The sequence below is a fragment of the Dasypus novemcinctus genome, chromosome 15 (assembly GCF_030445035.2).
Source record: "Dasypus novemcinctus isolate mDasNov1 chromosome 15, mDasNov1.1.hap2, whole genome shotgun sequence".
Classification (NCBI taxonomy): domain Eukaryota; kingdom Metazoa; phylum Chordata; class Mammalia; order Cingulata; family Dasypodidae; genus Dasypus; species Dasypus novemcinctus.
The window spans coordinates 19,499,738-19,519,205 of NC_080687.1; the positions used below are offsets into that span (position 1 = coordinate 19,499,738).

Here is a 19,468-nt window from a genome sequence, read left to right on the forward strand (position 1 = left end):
CACAAGGACAGAGCTGCCAAAGAGTGCCATCTGCTGGCAGAACAAGGAAGTGCATGTGAGAAAATGAAAAACAAGTAAGAGAGGCTTTTTCTAGCCTTTATAGCTTCCTTCTCCAAGGCCCTAGGAAGTGGGTCTGCAACCAATTTACTGGTTCCAGAGCCTGTGTTAAGAGCAACATGCAGGGACAATCCTAACAATCCAGGTCAAGCCAAGAATCAAAGAGCAGTTGTAAGACACAGCCTCCTGTCTCTAAATTCCTACAAAAGAGAAATTGAGCATCTGAGTAAAATATAGGATAATCAGATGCCTAGACATCAGCAAAAAATTACAAGCTATATCAAGAAAATGGAAGACATGGCCCAAGAAAAGGAATCAAAGACCCAAAAGAGACAGAGGATTTGAGAGAATTAGTGAGATATGCACAAATTTCCAAAATCAAATTAATGAGTTGAAAGACAATATGGTAAAGAGACAAATGACATCAAGAACACACTGAATGAGCACAAAGAAGAATCTGAAATCCTGAAGAGAAAAGTAACAGAACTGATGGGAATGAAAGACCACAATAGGTGAGATAAAAAACACATTAGGGGAAGTGAACTTGGCCCAATGGCTAGGGCATCCACCTACCACATGGGAGGTCCGCGGTTCAAACCCTGGGCCTCCCTGATCCGTGTGGAGCTGGCCCATGTGCAGTGCTGATGCACGCAGGGAGTGCTGTGCCACGCAGGGGTGTCCCCTGCATAGGGGAGCCCCACGCGCAAGGAGTGTGCCCCGAAAGGAGAGCCACCCAGCGCGAAAGAAAGTGCAGCCTGCCCAAGAATGGCGCCACACACACTGAGAGCTGACAGAACAAGATGACGCAACAAAAAGAAACACAGATTCCCGGTGCCACTGATAAGGATAGAAGCAGTCACTGAAGAACACAAAGTGAATGGACACAGAGAGCAGACAACTGGGGGGGGGGAAGAGGAGAGAAATAAAAAATAAATCTTTAGAAAAAAACACATCAGAAGAATACAACAGAAGACTTGAACTGATAGAAGAAAGAATAAGTGATATAGAACAGCTGAAATTGAAGAAAGAAAAGAACAGAGAGAAAAGAACGGAAAAAATGGAGCAGAGGCTCAGAGAGTTGAATGATAACACAAAAACCAACAACATATGTGTCATGGGAGTTCCAGAAGTCAAAAGAGAAGGGAAAAGGGACAGAAAGAGTGTTCAAGGAAATAAGAGCTGAAAATTTCCCATCTCTCACAAAAGGTATGAACTTACATGTCCAAGAAGCACACCATACCCCAATCAGAATAAAGCCAAACATACCTACTTCAAGACAAATACTACTCGGAATGCCAAATGTCAAAGAAAAAGAGAAAATTCTCAGAGCAGCAAGGGAGAGGCAAACTGTCACACACAAGGGATGCCCAGTAAGATTAAGCATGGATTTCTCTTCAGAAACCATGGAGGTGAGAAGACAGTTGTATGATACAATCAGGACACTGACAGAGAAAAACTGCCCGCTGAGAATTCTCTGTCCAGCAAAACTGTCCTTCAAATATGAAGGTGAGTATAAAATATTCACAAACAAACTGAAACTAAGAGAGTTTGTAAGAAAGAATCCACCTTTGCAGGAAATATTAAAACCTGAATTAAAATGACAGGATAGAGAGGCCTGGAGGAGAGTACAGAAGAAAGAATAGCAGAAATGATAATCAAGAGTAAAAAGACAAAAATATGATATGATATATGAAAACCAAAGAATAATATGGTGGAAGTAAATAATGCATTTACAGTAATATCATTGAATGTGAATGGATTAAACTCCCCAATCAAAAGATATAGGCTGACAGAATGGATGAAAAAACATGAGCCATCCATATGGTGCTTATAAGAAACTCACCTCAGATCCATGGATACAAACTGGCTGAAAGTGAAAGATTGGAAAAAGATACTTCACACAAATAGTAATTAAAAAAAAAAAAAAAAAAGCATGGGTAGCTATATTAATATTGGACAAAACAGACTTTAAATGCAAAAAAGTTATGAGATACAGAAAGCTATTATATATTAATAAAAGGGACAATCTACCAGGAAGATATAACAGTCATAAATATCTATGCACCTAACCAGGATACCCCAAAATACATGAGACAAACTCTGGAAAAACTGAAGGGAGGAACAGACATCTCTTCAATAATCATTTGAGAATTTAACATCCCAGTCACATTATTAGATAGAACAACCAGACAGAAGATTAACTAGGAAAGAGAACTTGAACTATATGATAAATGAGTTAAACCTAACACACACACAGAAGGCTGGATCCAAACTCAGTCGGTTATACATTCTTCTCAAGCGCCCACGGATCTTTCTCCAGGATAGACCACAAGTTAGGGCACAATGTAGCTCCCAATAAATATAAAAAGACTGAAATTACACACAGGACCTTCTTAGATCATAATGGTATTAAATTGGAAATCAGTAATAGATAGGGAAAAAGTAAATTTGCAAATATTTGGAGCCTGAACAACATACTCGTAAATAATCAGTGGATCAAAGAAGAAATTGCAAGTGAAATCAGTAAATATACTGAGACAAATGAGAACGAGAACACAGCTTATCAAAACTTTTGGGATACAGCGAAGAGGGAAATTTATAGCTCTAAATGTCTATATTAAAAAAGAAGAAAGAGCTAAACTCAAAGATTTAACTGAACAATTACAGAAATTAGGAAAAAAAACAGCAATCCCAAAGCAAGCAGAAGGAAAGAAACAATAAAGATTAGAGCAGAAATAAATGAAATTGAGAACAACAACAAAAAAAAACAAACAAACAGAGAAAATCAATAAAACCAAAAGCTGGTTCTTTGAGAAGATCAATAAAATTGACAAACCCCTAGGCTAGACTAACAAAGAAAAGAAGAGAGAAGATGCAAATTAATACAATCAGAAATGAAAGGGGGAAGTTACAAGTAACCCCACAGAAATAAAAGGATGATAAGAGGTTATTATGGGAAACTGTATATCAACAAACTAGACAACCTAGATGAAATGGACAAATTCCTAGAAATCCACAACCTACCTACACTGACACTATAAGAAATACAAGAACTTAACAAACCAATCACATTTAAGAGATTGAATCTGTCATAAAAAATCTGAGCGCAAAGAAAAGTCCCAGACCAGATGGCTCTACAGGTGAATCCTACCAAGCATTTTGAAAAGAGCTAATACCAATCCAATCCTGTTTAAACTCTTCCAAAAAAATTGAAGAGGAGGGAAAATTACCCAACATGTTTTATGAAGCCAACATCACCCTAATACCAAAGCCAGATAAAGGTACTACAAGAAAACAAAATTACAGACCGATCCCTCTTATGAACATAGATGCAAAAATTCTAAACAAAATACTTGCAGATCAAATCCAACAGTATATCAGAAGACTTACACATAATGACCAAGTGGGCTTTATTCCTGGTATGTAAGGCTGGTTCAACATAAGAAAATCAATCACGTTATACACCACACTAACAAACTGAAGGAAAAACTCACATGATCATCTCAACTGATGCAGAAAAAGCATGCAACAAAATCCTACATCCTTTTTTGATAAAAACACTTCAAAAGATAGGAATAGAAGAAAAATTCCTCAATATGATAAAAGGCATATATGAAAAACCCATAGCCAACATCATACTAAATGGGGAAAGGTTGAAAGCTTTCCCTCTAAGATCTGGAACAAGACAAGGATGTCCACTGTCACCACTGTTATTCAATATTGTACTAGAAGTTCTAGCTAGGGCAATTAGACAGAAAAAAAAAATTAAAGACATGCTAACAGGAAAAGAGGAAGTAAAACTCTGTGGATGACATGATCCTGTAGTTAGAAAATTCTGAAGTATTCATGACAAAGCTACTTGAGCAAATAAATGAGTTCGGCAAAGTGGCAGGATTCAAGATCAACATGCAAAAATCAGTAATGTTTTTGCACACTAGTACTGAACAATCTGAGGAGAAAATCAGGGGGAAATTTTCATTTACAATAAAAACAAAAAGACTCAAATACCTAGGAATTAATTTAACCAAAGAAGTACAGGACCTATATGTAGAAAATTACAAAACAATGCTAAAAGAAATTCTAAAAAGACCTAAACAAATGGAATGATATTCTGTGTTCACAGATTGGAAGACTAAATATCATGAAGATATCAATCTTACCCAAACTGATTTATAGATTCAATGCAATACCAATCAAAATTCCAACGGCCTACTTTACAGAATTAGAAAAGGCAATTACCCCAGGCCAAGTTTTTCTGTCCTTTTTTCAGCCATGCTCCCTCTTTTCCCTTTTTACTCATTCTTATGAATTTTAGAATCAGCTTACCATGTTTCATAAAGAATCACTGTTGGGATTTTTATTGCATTGTATAAATAAAAAAAAAATTGATTTTATTGCATTGTATTGATCAATAAGAAATTACATCTTAATCTGACAGTAAACTGCCCTTTGTATAACTCTTGATTGGTTTATGTCTGTAAATGTCTCTAAATAAAGTGTTATAATTTTTCCTAAAAAAAAAGAAAAGGCAATGACCAAATTCATTTGGAAGGGTAAGAGCACCCAAATAGCCAAAAGCATTCTGAAAAAGAAGAGCAATGTGGGAGGAATTTCACTGCCTGATCTTGAAACATTACAAAGCTACAGTGGTCAAAACAGCCTGATATTGGCATAAAGATAGATACAGTGATCAGAGGAATATAATTTAGAATCCAGATATAAACCCTTACCTGCATAATCAACTGTTTTTTGGCAAACCTACCAAGTCTGTGTTAACAGGACAAAACAGTCTCTTCAACAAATGGTGCTGAGAGAACTGGGTATCTGTAACCAAAAGAATGCAAGAGGACCCCTATTTCACTCCCTATACAAGAATCAACTCAAAATAGATCAAAGACCTCAATATAAAAGCCAGGACCATAAAAGTACTGAAAAAAAAATGAAGGGAAACATCTTCAAGACCTTATAGTAGGTGGTAGTTCTTGGACCTTACACCCAAAGCACATATAACAAAAGAAAAAAATAGATAAATGGGATTTCCTCAAAATTAAACACTTTTGCACCTCACAGGACTCTGTCAAAAGGGTGAAAAGGCAGCCAACCCAATGAGAGAAAATATCTGGAAATCACGTGTCCAATAAGGGTTTAATATTCAAGATACATAAAGAGATGTTGCAATTCAACAATAAAAAGATAAACAACCTGATTAAAAAATGGGCAAAAGACTTGATTAGACGGGAAGCAGATTTGGCTCAACTGACATGACACAACAAAAAGAGACACAGATTTCCGGTGCCGCTGACAAGAATGCAAGTGGACACAGAAGAACACACAGCGAATGGACAGAGAGAGCAGACAACTGGGGCGGGGGGTGCGGAAGGGGAGAGAAATAAATAAAAAAATAAATCTTGGGGAAAAAAAAAAGACTTGATTAAACGTTTGTCCAAAGAAGAAATACAAATGGCAAAAAAACCCACAAAAAAATGCTAAACATCACTAATTAGGGAAATGCAAATCAAAACTATAATGAGATATCATTTCACACCCATCAGAATGGTCACTAGTAAAAAGACAGAGAACTACAAGTGTTGGAGAGGATATGGAGAGAGAGATATTCACTACTGGTGGGAATGCAGAATGGTACAGGCACAGTGGAAGACTGTTTGACAGTTCCAGAAGAAGTTGAATATAGATTTGCCACATGACCCTATGATACCACTACTGGGTATCTACCCAGAAGAACTGAGAGCAGTGACACAGACATTTGCACACTGATGTTTATAGCGGCATTATTCACAATTGCCAAAAATTGGAAACAACCCAATGAATGAATAAACAAACTGTGATGTAGTCACACAATGGAATATTATGCAGCTGTAAGAAGAAATGAAGTCATAAAGCATATGACAACATGGATGAACTTGGAGGACATTATGTTGAATCAAGCAATCCAGACATAAAAGGACAAATACTGTATGACTGTTTTATTATGTTTTACCAAATATACCAAATATTGTTTTACCAAATATATTGTATAACATATTGTATTGATAAATGATAATAACAGTGATGATGATAATCAGGACAAGGATAGCTAACATATATATATCGTTTATTATATTCCAGGCATTGTTCTAAGCACTTAATTCATTTAATCCGTCTAACCACCCTATTGAATAAGTACTATTATTATCCCCACTTTACAGATGTCAAAACAGAAAAACAGTGAGGTAAGTAATTTGCCTAAGGTGAAAAACCTATTAAGTGAGAGAACCAGATTTTAAGCCTGGTATTGTTACTCCAGAGTCCATGCTCTTAAGTCAACACTACATAAGCCTTGAATATCTTTTCAGAAAAAGGCTTTGAATAGTAAGTATTTTTATAAACAAATAATTTGTAATTAGAAAAACATATTGTGAAATTAAGAACTATAAAATATTTACCTAGAATATGTACTTGCTCCTGCTTGTATAAGAGTTGGCATGACAGCTATGAATAATCCAAGTTGTACATCTTGCATCACTAGCATACCAAGAAGTACAGTGCTATAGTCTATATCACCTGTTTGAGAAAAACATTTATTAAAAACATGTTTAAGGTAATTTAAAGTATATTATCACAATTCAGTCATCCTGTATACTTCAAAAATAATTAAAATAGTTTTGATATTTTAAATAAGAATATAGACTTTAAAATCTTTTTGAGAGGAAACATTTACACATCTTAAAGATGGAAGTTTTTGTAAAAAATCTCTAGAATATTTTTATTTTCACTACTTATTTATATAGAGAAAAATGACAATACAAAAAGATGACATAGAAAAAAAAATATCCTAGGCTTAATTATACCAATTTCATTCTATGTCCCCAGATGACGTGAAGAAGCTTTTAATTTCTAATTCCTAAACTACACAAGAAAGACTTCACCCAGATCCCTTCTCTTACCAAAGCCAGCTACTGGTGATCCTGGCATCCTGCCATATGGTGAGGCAAGATGGTGGCTGATCTCTGCCTAGGTCCCTGCCTTCTCCTCAAGGCTCACTGGAGCTCAGCTGTGGGCAATCAGACACTGTGGTTGTCTTTCTGGGCCTCTTCCTTTCAGGTGTGGCTGTTCCACTTTCACCCCAAGCCTAGCTATGTGTGATCGGGCACATGGCTAGTCTCTTCAGCCTTAAGCTGCTCAAACCGCTCTCACATGGCAGGGTAAAAAATGACTGTGCTTCCTTTCTGTATGTGTTCTCAGTTTAGAAAAGACCCAGCAAGAAGATGGAGACCCAACCTGAGTCATGTCTCACTACTGTACTTCAATCAAAAGTGATTTAATCAATGTCCCTTAATTGAATCTAATGTAATCAAAGGTTCTCACACCCACAGGAATGGATTAGTTCAAAAATGTAATTTTTTTGGAGGATTCACCAAATTCAAACTGTCACAGGGTCTGAAGCTAGAACTGTTGAAAATGGAGACAAGTAGAGCTTGTATAAAGTACTGAATTCATGGGGAAACTTTTTTTTCCCTTCTTTCCAGGGGAGTTATTTAGTCCCTTTAACCATGTCATGGTTATTGCTATCACAGTCTATCCACCTAATCAACATTTCTCTACCAAGTCTACAGTTTATCTCATATATATTCACTGTGATAGTGGTGATGGGTTTGTTAGAGAAAACTACCAATGTTAGCCAGACTGCCCAGTGGACTTAGAATAAAAGCAGGGCAGTCAAGTTTGTCATTTTAAACTTTACATAACAAACATTTCTGGAACTTGGTTTTTCTTTCTGGCTCATGATTATGTCTGAAAATTATCTGTTTGATGCATAAAACTCTAAGTCATTTTTAAAACTGTTCTAGGATATATTACAATTTATATATACCTATCGATGGACATTTAGGTTTTCAAATTTTCCACTATTACAAACAATGCTGTAATGAATATTCTAGAATAACAATTGGGAAATCTTCCATTCTCTTCGCTTATGTTTTCATGAGAAAAGATTTTTCCTAAATACGTGTGGCCTCTTGTCTTACCCTCCCATTTACTACTATTAGAGAAATGAAAATTGCTTTATCTGGTAATGGGTAGTAGCTCCTTTTTTTCTCTTGTAAACCAGGCTGCCTATAGTGGGCTCACAGTTCAACAGTTCTATTCTATGGCCTGAGTTTTACAAGACATGCCCCCATCTAGGAAGGCCTCTGAAGATCAGTGCTGCATAAAGCAGGTGGGTAAGTCTAATTCTGGGGTAAGTATTAGAAAGCCCATTGTTGCCACACATAGAAGCCAATTCTTTGAAGCCATCTCTAATCATAATCAAGGTGATATTTTGACCTCCAGCTGCCTAACTTCTTTGTTTATCCTTCTACTGAGTCAAAACATAGGCAAAGAAGAATGGAATATTGGGGCTCTTCAAGGGTTTAAGTCCCAACAGTTGATGTACTGGTTGGAAACCCTGAGAAATATAAAAGGAGCAGAATTGGGACAAAAACAAAACAACAAAAAATAACAAAACCCAACATATGTACAGTGATGAAGGTTTTGGTGTAGCCAGATTAGACAGCTTTAACCTTTGGTGGGACAGTATGAATTTGGGGCCATGGAAGAACTTTAGTACCATATTAGCCATAAACATCTCACTTCCCCTTATACTTTATTGCAGAAACCAGATTATTTATTCAAGGGAGATTCTAACATTTTTGATATTCCTGTTTCCCCCAGTGTCAATGAAAATGGTCTTCTTTTCTCTGTATTCATGTAAAATTGGTTTGGTCAGATTAAGATTTGATTTTTTTTCCTTCAAAAGTATTTCACAGATGGTATTATATACTTCCATCAAAATGTCCAGTTGTCTTTCTTTTTTTGATGTTAGTGGCTACTGATGGTAATTGCTTAGATCCATTATTTTATCAGGTGTTTAAAAAATAGTGATATTCTAATTTCTCATTTATGAATTGGAATAATTCTATCAACTTTTTTTTTTCATTATATATCCATTTTCAACCTAATTAGTTGCTTCCCGAGGATTCCCAAAGGTGAACAATGATTTTTAATATTAAATATCAGTTCATGGATTTCAATATATTTGATGTGTTTCAATCTCATGCAAGTACTTCTCTTACACTCAATTTGTCCCATTTAAAAAAAAAAGATTTATTTATTTATTTCTCTCCCCTTCCCCCCCAAATTGTCCCATTTTTTGACGAGGGAAAGTCTCTTCAGGTTGGTTTTTCAGTCTTGACATGACACCAGTTGTCTTCCCTGCTTTCTGGTATTGCAAGATACTACAGGCCCATCTTGTGTATTTCCTGCTCTAGACCTAAAATCAGACTTTGTTTTTCACAAAGTCCTGGTTTCTTTTAGTGAGCAATGGTATTTAAAGAGAACAGGGAAGTGGACTTGGCCCAATGGATAGGGCGTCCGCCTACCACATGGGAGGTCCGTGGTTCAAACCCCGGACTTCCTTGACCCATGTGGAGCTGGCCCATGCGCAGTGCTGATGCGCGCAAGGAGTGCTGTGCCACGCAGGGGTGTCCCCCGCATAGGGGAGCCCCACAAGGAGCGTGCTCCGTAAGGAGAACCACCCAGCACGAAAGAAAGTGCAGCCTGCACAAGAATGACGCCGCACACATGGAGAGCTGACACAACAAAAAGAAACACAGATTCCCAGTGCCACTGATAAGGATAGAAGCGGTCACAGAAGAACACATAGAGAATGGACACAGAGAGTAGACAACTTGGGGGCGGGGAGGGGAGAGAGAAAAAAAATCTTAAAAAAAAATAATAAAATAAAATAAAAAAATAAAGAAAACAATTGTGGCCCTAGGGGTACTCATTGCTACTGATTAGTCAATAGTTCTAGGCCTTTTTAGGCCACAGTTAGAAATATACATACATATATATATAAATATATACACAATTATATATAGAAATATATACACAGTTTTATTGCAGTTTATCATACATTAACATAAACAATAAATGTATAGTAAAATTTGTGAATTTACAAAACAAACATGCATAACATCATGCAAGGTTCCCATACATCTCCCCACTACCACCACCTTGCATTGTTGAAATATTTATTATCAACTATAAAAGAAGATCATCAAAATATTACTATTACCTATAGCCCATATCTTACATTTGGTGTATTTCCCCTCAACCCACCCAATTATTAACACCCTATACCAGTACTGTATATTTATTATCATTCAGGAGAAAACATTCTTATATTTGTCTGTTAGCCACAGTCCATCACCTACCACTGGATTCTCTGTGTTAAACAGTCCCATGCTTTGCATAGTCCATTCAAAGTGTACACTCAGTGATTCTCATTTTCATCAGAGTTGTGCTGTCATAACCTCAGTCAATTTTGGAAAACTTTTATTACTCCAAAAGGAAAAATCCCATACCCCTTATACTCCCTGTGGCAGTTTGATACTATTTATGAATTCCAAAGGAGATATAGATTATGTTTGTAAACTGTGAAACAGGCATGTATTATGCCCATTCCTCTGGGCATGATAACCCTTTGCTTGTATTAGATTCAGCTGAGACATCTGAATAAATTACGTTAAGGGAAGCGGATTTGGCTCAAGGGATAGAGTACCCGCATACTACATAGGAGGTCCGGGGTTCAAACCCAGGGCCTCTTGACCTGTGTGATGAGCTGGTCCATGTGCAGTGCTGATGCATGCAAGGAGTGCCGTGCCACGCAGGGGTGTCCCCCACATAGGGGAGCCCTACGTGCAAGGAGTGTGCCCCATAAGGAGAGTCACCCAGTGCGAAAGAAAGTTCAGCCTGCCCAGAAGTGGCGCGGCACACAGAGAGCTGACGCAGCAAAAAGAGACACAGATTCCCACCGCCACTGACAAGAATAGAAGCAGACACAGAAGAACACACAACGAATGGACAGAGAGAGCAGGCAACTGGGGGGGGGGGGGGGAGGGAGAGAATTAAAAAAAATAAATTATGTTAAGATTAGGGCTTTGATTCAACCACGTCATTAGAGTGCAACTCAGTGTGAGTCCCAGTCCCCTAATAAAACAGACTCTTACATGGAAGCAGACACACAGAGAAGATACACAGAGGATCCTGTGGTCCCGGGAAGAAAGTTGAGCCTGATAATTTACAGCTGACCTTGTGAAGAACAGAGCAGCTGAGCAGCTCTGAGAGCTAAGCCTTATGCCAGCCTATAACTGAGATCAGAAGAAGCTGGAGCCATGGAGCCTTAAGACAGAAGATGAAGGCTGAACCCTTGCAGACGTCACCAACGCATCTTGCATCAACAAGTGGCAACAGACTTTGGGTAAGAAAGTACCTCTTATGGTACCTTGAGTTGGACGCTTTAGAGCCTTGTAATTGTAAGCCTCTACCCCAAATAAACATCCTTTATAAAAGCCAACAGATTTCTGGTACTTTGCATCAGCACCCCTTTTGGCTGACCAATACATTCCCCTATTGTTGTCACTCAGTATTGAAATATCTTGTCACTGCTGCAAAATATTACAATATTACTGTTAACTATCATCTGTAAGTTATATTCGTTGTAATTTTCCCATGTATCACCATATTCTTAGCATTTTGTAAAAGAACATTCTTATATTTATACCATTAACCATAATCTTGATCCACCACCTAAATCACTGTTATACATTCCATAGATTATTCTTGTTTCCTTTCAATTGACATTTATGTCCACAGACTACCCCTTTCAGCTACAAACACATTTATAAATCAGCAGTGTTAGTTACACTCATTATAACATGTTACTCTCAACTCTATTCATTTCCACACATTTACAATTAACCTTATTAATAATGCTACATACATTAAGCATCATCTCCCATTTTCAACCCACCTTCCATTTCCTGGTAACCTATACTCTAGTGTTTATCTCCATGAGTTTACTCATCAGATTTAGTTCATATTAATGAGAACATACAATATTTGTCCTTTTGTGTTTGGCTTATTTCACTCACCATAATATCCTCTAGGTTTATCCATGTTGTCATATGCATCCTGACTGTTTTGTCTTGTAGCTAAATAGTATTCCATTATGTATACATACAACATTTTGTTTATCCATTCATTGGTTGATGGACACTTGTGCTGGTTCCATATTTTAACAATTGTGGATAATGCTGATATGAACATCGGGGTGCAAATGTCAGTTCACGTCCTTGCTTTCAGTTCTTCTGCATATAATCCTAGTAACAGGATTGCTGGATTATACAGTGGTTTATACTCAGCTTCTTGAGGTACTGCCAGCTGTCTTCCACACAGGATGTTTTACATTCCAACCAGCACTGAAGTAGTGTTTTTTTTTTTTTAAATAATGGCCATTGTATAAGTTGTAAAATGGTATCTCATTGTAGTTTTAAACTGCATTTCCCTAATAGCTAGTAATGTTGAAGATTTTTTCATGTGCTTTTTGGCTATTTGTATTGCCTCTTTGGAGAAATGTTTATTCAAGTCTTCTGCCCGTTTTTAATTGAGTTGCTTGTCTTTTTATCGTTGAGTTGCATGATCTTTTTATATAACATGGATATAAAATCCTTATCGGGTATGTGGTTTCCAAATATTTTCTCCCTTCAAGTAGGCTGCCTTTTCACTTTCTTGACAAAGTCTTTTGAAGAAAATAAGTGTTTAATTTTGAGGAGCTCCCATTCACCTATTTTTTCTTTTATTGCTCATGCTTTGGTTGTAAGGTTTAAGAAACTACCATCTACCTCAAGATCTTGAAGATGTTTTCCTACACTTTCTTCTAGGAACTTTTAATTTAGGTCCTTGGTATATTTTGAGTTAATTTTTATATAAGGTGTGAGATAGGGGTCCTCTTTCTTTCTTTTGGATATGGATATCCAGTTCTCCTAACACCATCTGTTGAATAGACTGTTCTGGCTCAGCTAGGTAGACTTGACAGCCTTGTCAAAAATCACTTAAAAAACCATCCAAACAGCTGGCCCAAGCGCAGTGCTGATGCGCGCAAGGAGTGCCGTGCTACACAGGGGTGTCCCCCGCATAGGGGAGCCCCACGCGCAATGAGTGCACCCATAAGGAGAGCCGCCCAGCGCGAAGGAGGGAGCAGCCTGCCCAGGAATGGCGCCGCCCACACTTCCCGTGCCGCTGAGGACAACAGAAGCGGACAAAGAAACAAGACACAGCAAAAAGACACAGAAAACAGACAACCGGGGGAGGGGAGGGGAATTAAATAAATAAAAATAAATCTTTAAAAAAAAAAAAAAAAAAAAAACAAAACCATCCAAACAAACAAAAAACACCCAATAAACCCAACAAAAATCACTTGACCATAGATGTGGGCATCTATTTCTGAGTTTTCAATTTGGTTCCACTGGGCAATGCTGTTACCATTGCTGTAATTTTACCACTGTAGCTAGGTAATATGCTTTAAAGTCAGGAAGTAAGAGTCCTCCAACTTTGTTCTTCTTTTCAAAGGCATTTCTGGCTATGCAGGGTCCCTTGTCCTTCCAAATAAATTTGATAATTGGCTTTTCCATTTCCAGAAAAAAAAAAAATGTTGTTGGGATTTTTATTGGGATTGTTTTGAACGTGTAAATCAGTTTGGGAGAAAGGACGTCTTAACAATATTTAGTCTTTCAGTCCATGAACATAAAACATCCTTCCACTTATTTAGTGTTCTTTGGTTTCTTTATTTTTGTAGTTTCTGAGTACAGGTCCTTTATGTGCTTGGTTAAGTTTTTTCCTAAATATTTCTTTTTTTCTTTTTTTAATTGACTTTGTAATAATATTACATTAAAAATATATATATGAGGTCCCATTCAACCCCACCCCTCCACCCCACCTCTCCCCCCCCAGCAACACTCGTTCCCATCATCATGACACATCCATTGCATTTGGTAAGTACATCTTTGGTCACCTCTGCACCTCATGGTCAATGGTCCACATCATGGCCCATACTCTCCCCCATTCCATCCAGTGGGCCCTGTGAGGATTTACAATGTCCGGTGATTGCCCCTGAAGCACCATCCAGGGCAGCTCCATGTAATGGATTTTAAAAAATTTCCTCCTCAGATTGCTCATCAGTAGTATATAGAAACACTACTGATTTTTGTGTATTAATTTTGTATCTCGCCACTTTGCTGAATTCATCTATTAGTTCTAGAAGGTTTGTTGTACATTTTTCAGAATTTTCTAATAGCAAAAGTTTTATTTCTTCATTTCCTATTTGGGTGCCTGTTATTTCTTTATCTAGTCTAATTTCTCTAGCTAGAACTTCTAGGGAGCCTTTTATTTCTTTATTGAGCCTAAGTGTTCTAGTTAGAACTTCTAGCACAATATTGAATAACAGTGGTGACAGTGGGCATCCTTGACTTGTTTCTGATCTCAGCAGTAGAGGAAATATATTTTTATTAATTTTACTGAAGCATATTCATAAACCATACAATTGATCTAAAATATACAATCAATGGCATTTGGTATAATCACAGAGTGGTGAATTCATCACTTCAATCAATATTAGGACATTTTCATTACCCCAAAAGAAAGAATAAACAAAAACAAAAAACAAATGAATACAAAAGATAGGTTAACAGAAGACAGAAAGGGAGTAGAGAGTGGTGAGCCAATGACCAGATGGGCAAAATCTATAAGGTAGAAGGGTGTGGTGGGGCAGTGGATGGATGTGAGAGTGGTGCAGTAATGTGACTGAGTTCGGCAGTGCTGGTGTGTGTGAGGGGAAGGAACATGTGAACTCTGGAGATTTGCAGGTCTGTGGTTAAAACTACAATGGTGGGAATGTTCTTTTGGCAAATATGGCAGGGGAGGGTTACTTGTGCAGGCCATCAAGGTGGGGGGATATGCAGGATAGAGCACATCTGGGATATGCCTCTATGGAATAAGTATGTGCTCATCTTGTTATAGTGTGTTATCTCAGTGGGTGGAGACCCACACAAGAAACAAAATATTAAACTCCCATCCTGCAGAGTCCTGCTATGTTCTCAATTAGAGGGACAAGAGTCTTGAGAGAATATAGGTAGTGTCTAATAAAAGAAAACAGACCAATATGTCAAGCCCGCGATATTATTGCAAGTAACTATGAATCTTATTCTTCAAAAATTAAAACTTAGTGGTTACAACAGACTCCAAGGTGGGGGGGGGGTGGAGGGAAGAAGAGAATAGATGGAACATAGATATTTTAGGGCATTAGCGTTGTTCTGCATGATCCTGTAATAACAGATAATGGCTGTTTTAAATTTTGTCAGAATCGAAAAAAGTGTACGGCGCAAAGTGTAAACCATTGACTGTGGTTAAGAGCAATGTTTCAATATTCGTACATCTGTTGTAATAAATGTACCATCCACATGTAAAATGTTATTAATAGAGGAGAGTGGCAGCTAAGATGGAGGTGAAGAAGGACAACCACCACACCATGGAGCCTAGAGTGATTACAACTGAAAATGGGAGGATTGCATCCAGCATCCAGGTGGAATCTGAGCCTCCTCTTGACATAAAGGTGCAATGGACACAACCAATCCAGTGTCCACATAGAAGAGGTGGCATTGGATTGGGAAAAGTGGACATAATGGACAAAGGGTATGGGGAAAGGCAGGAAGAGATGAGAAGTGGAGGCATCTTCGGGACATGGAGCTACCCTGGATGGTGCTTCAGAGGTAATCACCGGACATTGTAAATCCTCACAGGGCCTACATGATGGAATAGAGGAGAGTATGGGCCATGATGTGAACCAATGTATATGAGGTGCAGAGGTGCCCAAAGATGTACTTACCAAATCCAATGGATGTGTCATGATGATGGGAACGAGTGTTGTTGGGGGGGGGGAGAGGGGGGGGTGGGGGGGTGGGGTTGAATGGGACCTCACATATATATTTTTAATGTAATATTATTACAAAGTCAATAAAAAATAAAAAAATTAAAAAAAAAAAAAAGAAAAAAAAAAATAGAGGAGAGTGGGAAGGGGGAGGGCATTGGGAATATGGGAATCAACTATATTTTCTATGTGAATTTTCTATAATCTAAAGCTTCTTTGAAGATAAAACGAAAAAAGTTAGACAACAGGGGAACATACGGAAGAAACTGTCACTGTACAAAAAGATCTTACAGTAATGAAAGACACCATGTATAAAAATTTTTATTTATTTTTAATTATTTATTATTTTAAAAATTATTTTATTTTCTTATTACTTTTTTTGGGGGGGGCTTTGTTTTTGGAGAAGTTTTGGATCACAGAAGGGTCAAAACTGTGGCAGGGGAGGATTTCTGGTGTGGGGTGTCAGTGACAGAGGGATGTGTGGGTAGGGGTGCACCAGGGGTATGCCCCTAAGGCATATATACGTTCAAGTGTTCAAGGGGCATTATTTCAGTGGGTGGACATCCACAAATAATGGAAAGAACATTGAATACCCATCCTGGGAATTCCTGCCACATTCTCTAGTGAAGGAAGACAGACCATTATGCCAGGCCCTTGATATTGGTAATTATACATATGAACCTTTTCTCCAGAAATTGAAACTTAGCCTAGTATTACATCATGCCTAAGAGTTACCTCCTGAAAGCCTCCTTTGCTCAACAGGGCCTCTCTCTAAGCCAAATTCAGAATATAAACACACTATCTTCCCTCCAGGGTTGAACATGAGTCCCTAGGAAAAGCCTCCCTGGCACCAGGAGATTATTACCAAGAGCCAACTAGCAGTGCATCTGGAAAAAGACCCTGACCAAAAGGTGGAAAGAGTAAATACAAATGAGTTTTATGGTTAAGAGATTTCAAAGTGAGTCAAAAGGTCATTCCAGAGTTACGCTTTTGCACATCTCAGCAGGATCTCATTGACTGCCACAGTAAACAGTGCCTCAAATAGTGGGGCTCCTGAGGGCTCTGGAGACATCTAGACACTGTACGCAAGGCAGACAATCTCAGGAGTTCAGCACCCCGTCAGTGGGCCTTATTTTGGAATTTATGCTCCTCAGTATAACACAGATTCATTTATAGTTTCCCTACATGGGGTACTTCAGCCCCTTTTATTTAAGTCGATAAGTAGCACTATATTTGATAAATACATGCCCTAGAAACTTAAATCTTCAGTCTGCTCATGTGCTAGTTGAGCCCCAAATCTCAGCAGAGTTATAAGACCTACTCTCCAGTTCACCAGATTTACCCAGGACAACTAACAAGATGATGATCATGGACAATGCCTATCCCAAGGAACAGAGAGTATCTGTAAAGCAAGATATTCCATCTATTTGCCCTATGAGATCTAAGCCCCCCTCTCAATCAGAAACAGAGTGGGAATGACCATCCCCAAATCCTCAAGACTGGGGAACGAACAATGGACTAAAGAAGACATATTATTATTCTATTATAGACATTACTATTCTAGCAATGGAAGAATTTACATAATTTATATAAAGGCAGTGGCCACCAGAGTTTCTGAGGGGAGGAAGAGGAAAGAATAGGTATAACATGGGGGCATTTTTGGGACACTGGAATTGTCCAGCAGGACACTGCAATGTCAGATACAGGCCTTTGTACATTTTGTCATTACCTATAAAATCGTCCAAGACAGAGTCTAAACTATAATATAAACTACGGTCCATAGTTAGTAGCAATACTTCAATATACGTTCTTCAATTTTAAGAAATGTACCACACTAATAAAAGATGTTGTTAATGTGAGAAAGGGTGTGTGTGGGGGAGGGGGCCCACACAGCTAAAATCTAAAGAATGGATTACACACCATGACCAAGTGGGACTGATCCCAGAAATGTGAGTTGGTTCAACATCCAACAAGCAGTGAATGTACTATACCATGCCAATAGAAAGATTGGGAAGAACCACATGATCTTCTCAATTTGCAAAGAAAGTGCATTTGAAAATGTCCTAAACTGTTTTATAATAAAAACACTAAGGGAGCAGATGTGGCTCAAAGCAGTTGAGCATCTGCCTCCCACATGGGAGGGTCCTGGGTTTGGGTCCTGGTGCCTCCTAAAGAAAAAAAAAAACAATAAAACAGACAATGGGCAAATAATGAGTAGACAACAAGAAAAAACAATGAGCAACACCCCTCTAGAAAAAAACCCAAAAAACCCCAAAACAAACAAAAATGAGCAGATAAGTGCAAACAAAGAGAAAAGAAAAACAAAAAACGATGGGCAAACAGACGAGGGAGCCACCTCAGAGGGAAAAAAATACTAAAATAAACTAGCTATAGAAGGAAACTTCTTCAAGATTATAAAAAGACATTTATGAAGAATTCACAGCTAACATTATGCGCAATTGTGAAAGACTAAGAGTTTTCCCTCAAAGATCAGGAAAAAGATAAGGATGTCTTCTTTAACTAATGCTATTTGACATTGTACTAGGAAGTTCAAGCTAGAGTAATTACATAAGAAAAAAAGGTAAATGGTATCCAAACTGGAAAGCAAGAAGTAAGACTACCTCTATTTGCAATGGCATGTTACTTTATATAGAAAATCTCAACAAATGCACAAGAAAACTATTAGAGCTATTAAATGAGTTCAGCAAATTTACAGGGTAAAAATTAATATTCAAACATCAGTTGTATTTTTATACACAAGCAATGAACAATCCAAAATGGAAACCAAGGAAAAAATTCCATTTACATGTACATCTAAAAGAATAAACTAACTAGGATTCAATTTACCAAGGAAGTAAAGACTTGTACACTGAAAAGTAAAAAATACTGCTGTAAGAAATTAAAGATGACGTAAGTAAATGGCAAGACAACCTGCGTTCATTGATTGGAAGACTTAATATTTTTAACATATCAATTTTACCCAATGCAATTTATAGACTCAATGCAATCCAAACCAAAATTCCAACAGTCTTCTTTGCAGAATTTGAAAAGTCAACCATCAAATTTATATGGAAGGGAAAAGGTCCTCGAATAATCAAAATCATTTTGAAAAGGAATGAAGTTGGAAGATTCATGAATCCTGATTTTAAAATTTATTACAGTTACAATAATCAAAACACTGTGGTACTGGCACAAGGACAGAAATATATACCAGTGGAATCACATTGCGAATACAAAAATAAAATCACACATCTATTGCCAATTAATATTGACAAGGGTGCCAAGTCCAATTAATGGGGAAAGAATAATCTCTTCAACAAATGGTATTGAAGAAGTATTAATAGATGCAAAAAATAAAGGTAGGGAAGCAGACGTGGTTCAAGCAGTTGGGTTCCTGCCTACCACATGGGAGATCCTGGCTCAAGCAGTTGGGTACCCACCTACCATATGGGAGAGCCTGGGTTTGATTTCTGTGCCTCTTAAAGAAGATGAGCAAGACAGCGAGCTGACACAATGGGCTGGTGTGGCAAGCCGACGCAACAAGATGCTGCTGCAAGATGACATAGCGAGATGACGCGACAGAGACAGAGCGAGGAAACACAATGAGAG

The 19,468-nt window shown here is 37.8% G+C and overlaps 1 protein-coding gene across 3 annotated transcripts in view; it reads right to left on the reverse strand.

Moving 5' to 3' along the window:
- TMCO3 (transmembrane and coiled-coil domains 3) overlaps positions 1-19,468 on the reverse strand; it is a 91,575-nt gene that overhangs the window by 42,775 nt on the left and 29,332 nt on the right. For all 3 annotated transcript variants that reach the window (XM_058276371.2, XM_058276372.2, XM_058276373.2), the window contains exon 8: positions 6,501-6,618. In XM_058276371.2, coding sequence (XP_058132354.1) covers positions 6,501-6,618 — 118 coding nt within the window. The remainder of the gene's footprint in view (positions 1-6,500; positions 6,619-19,468) is intronic.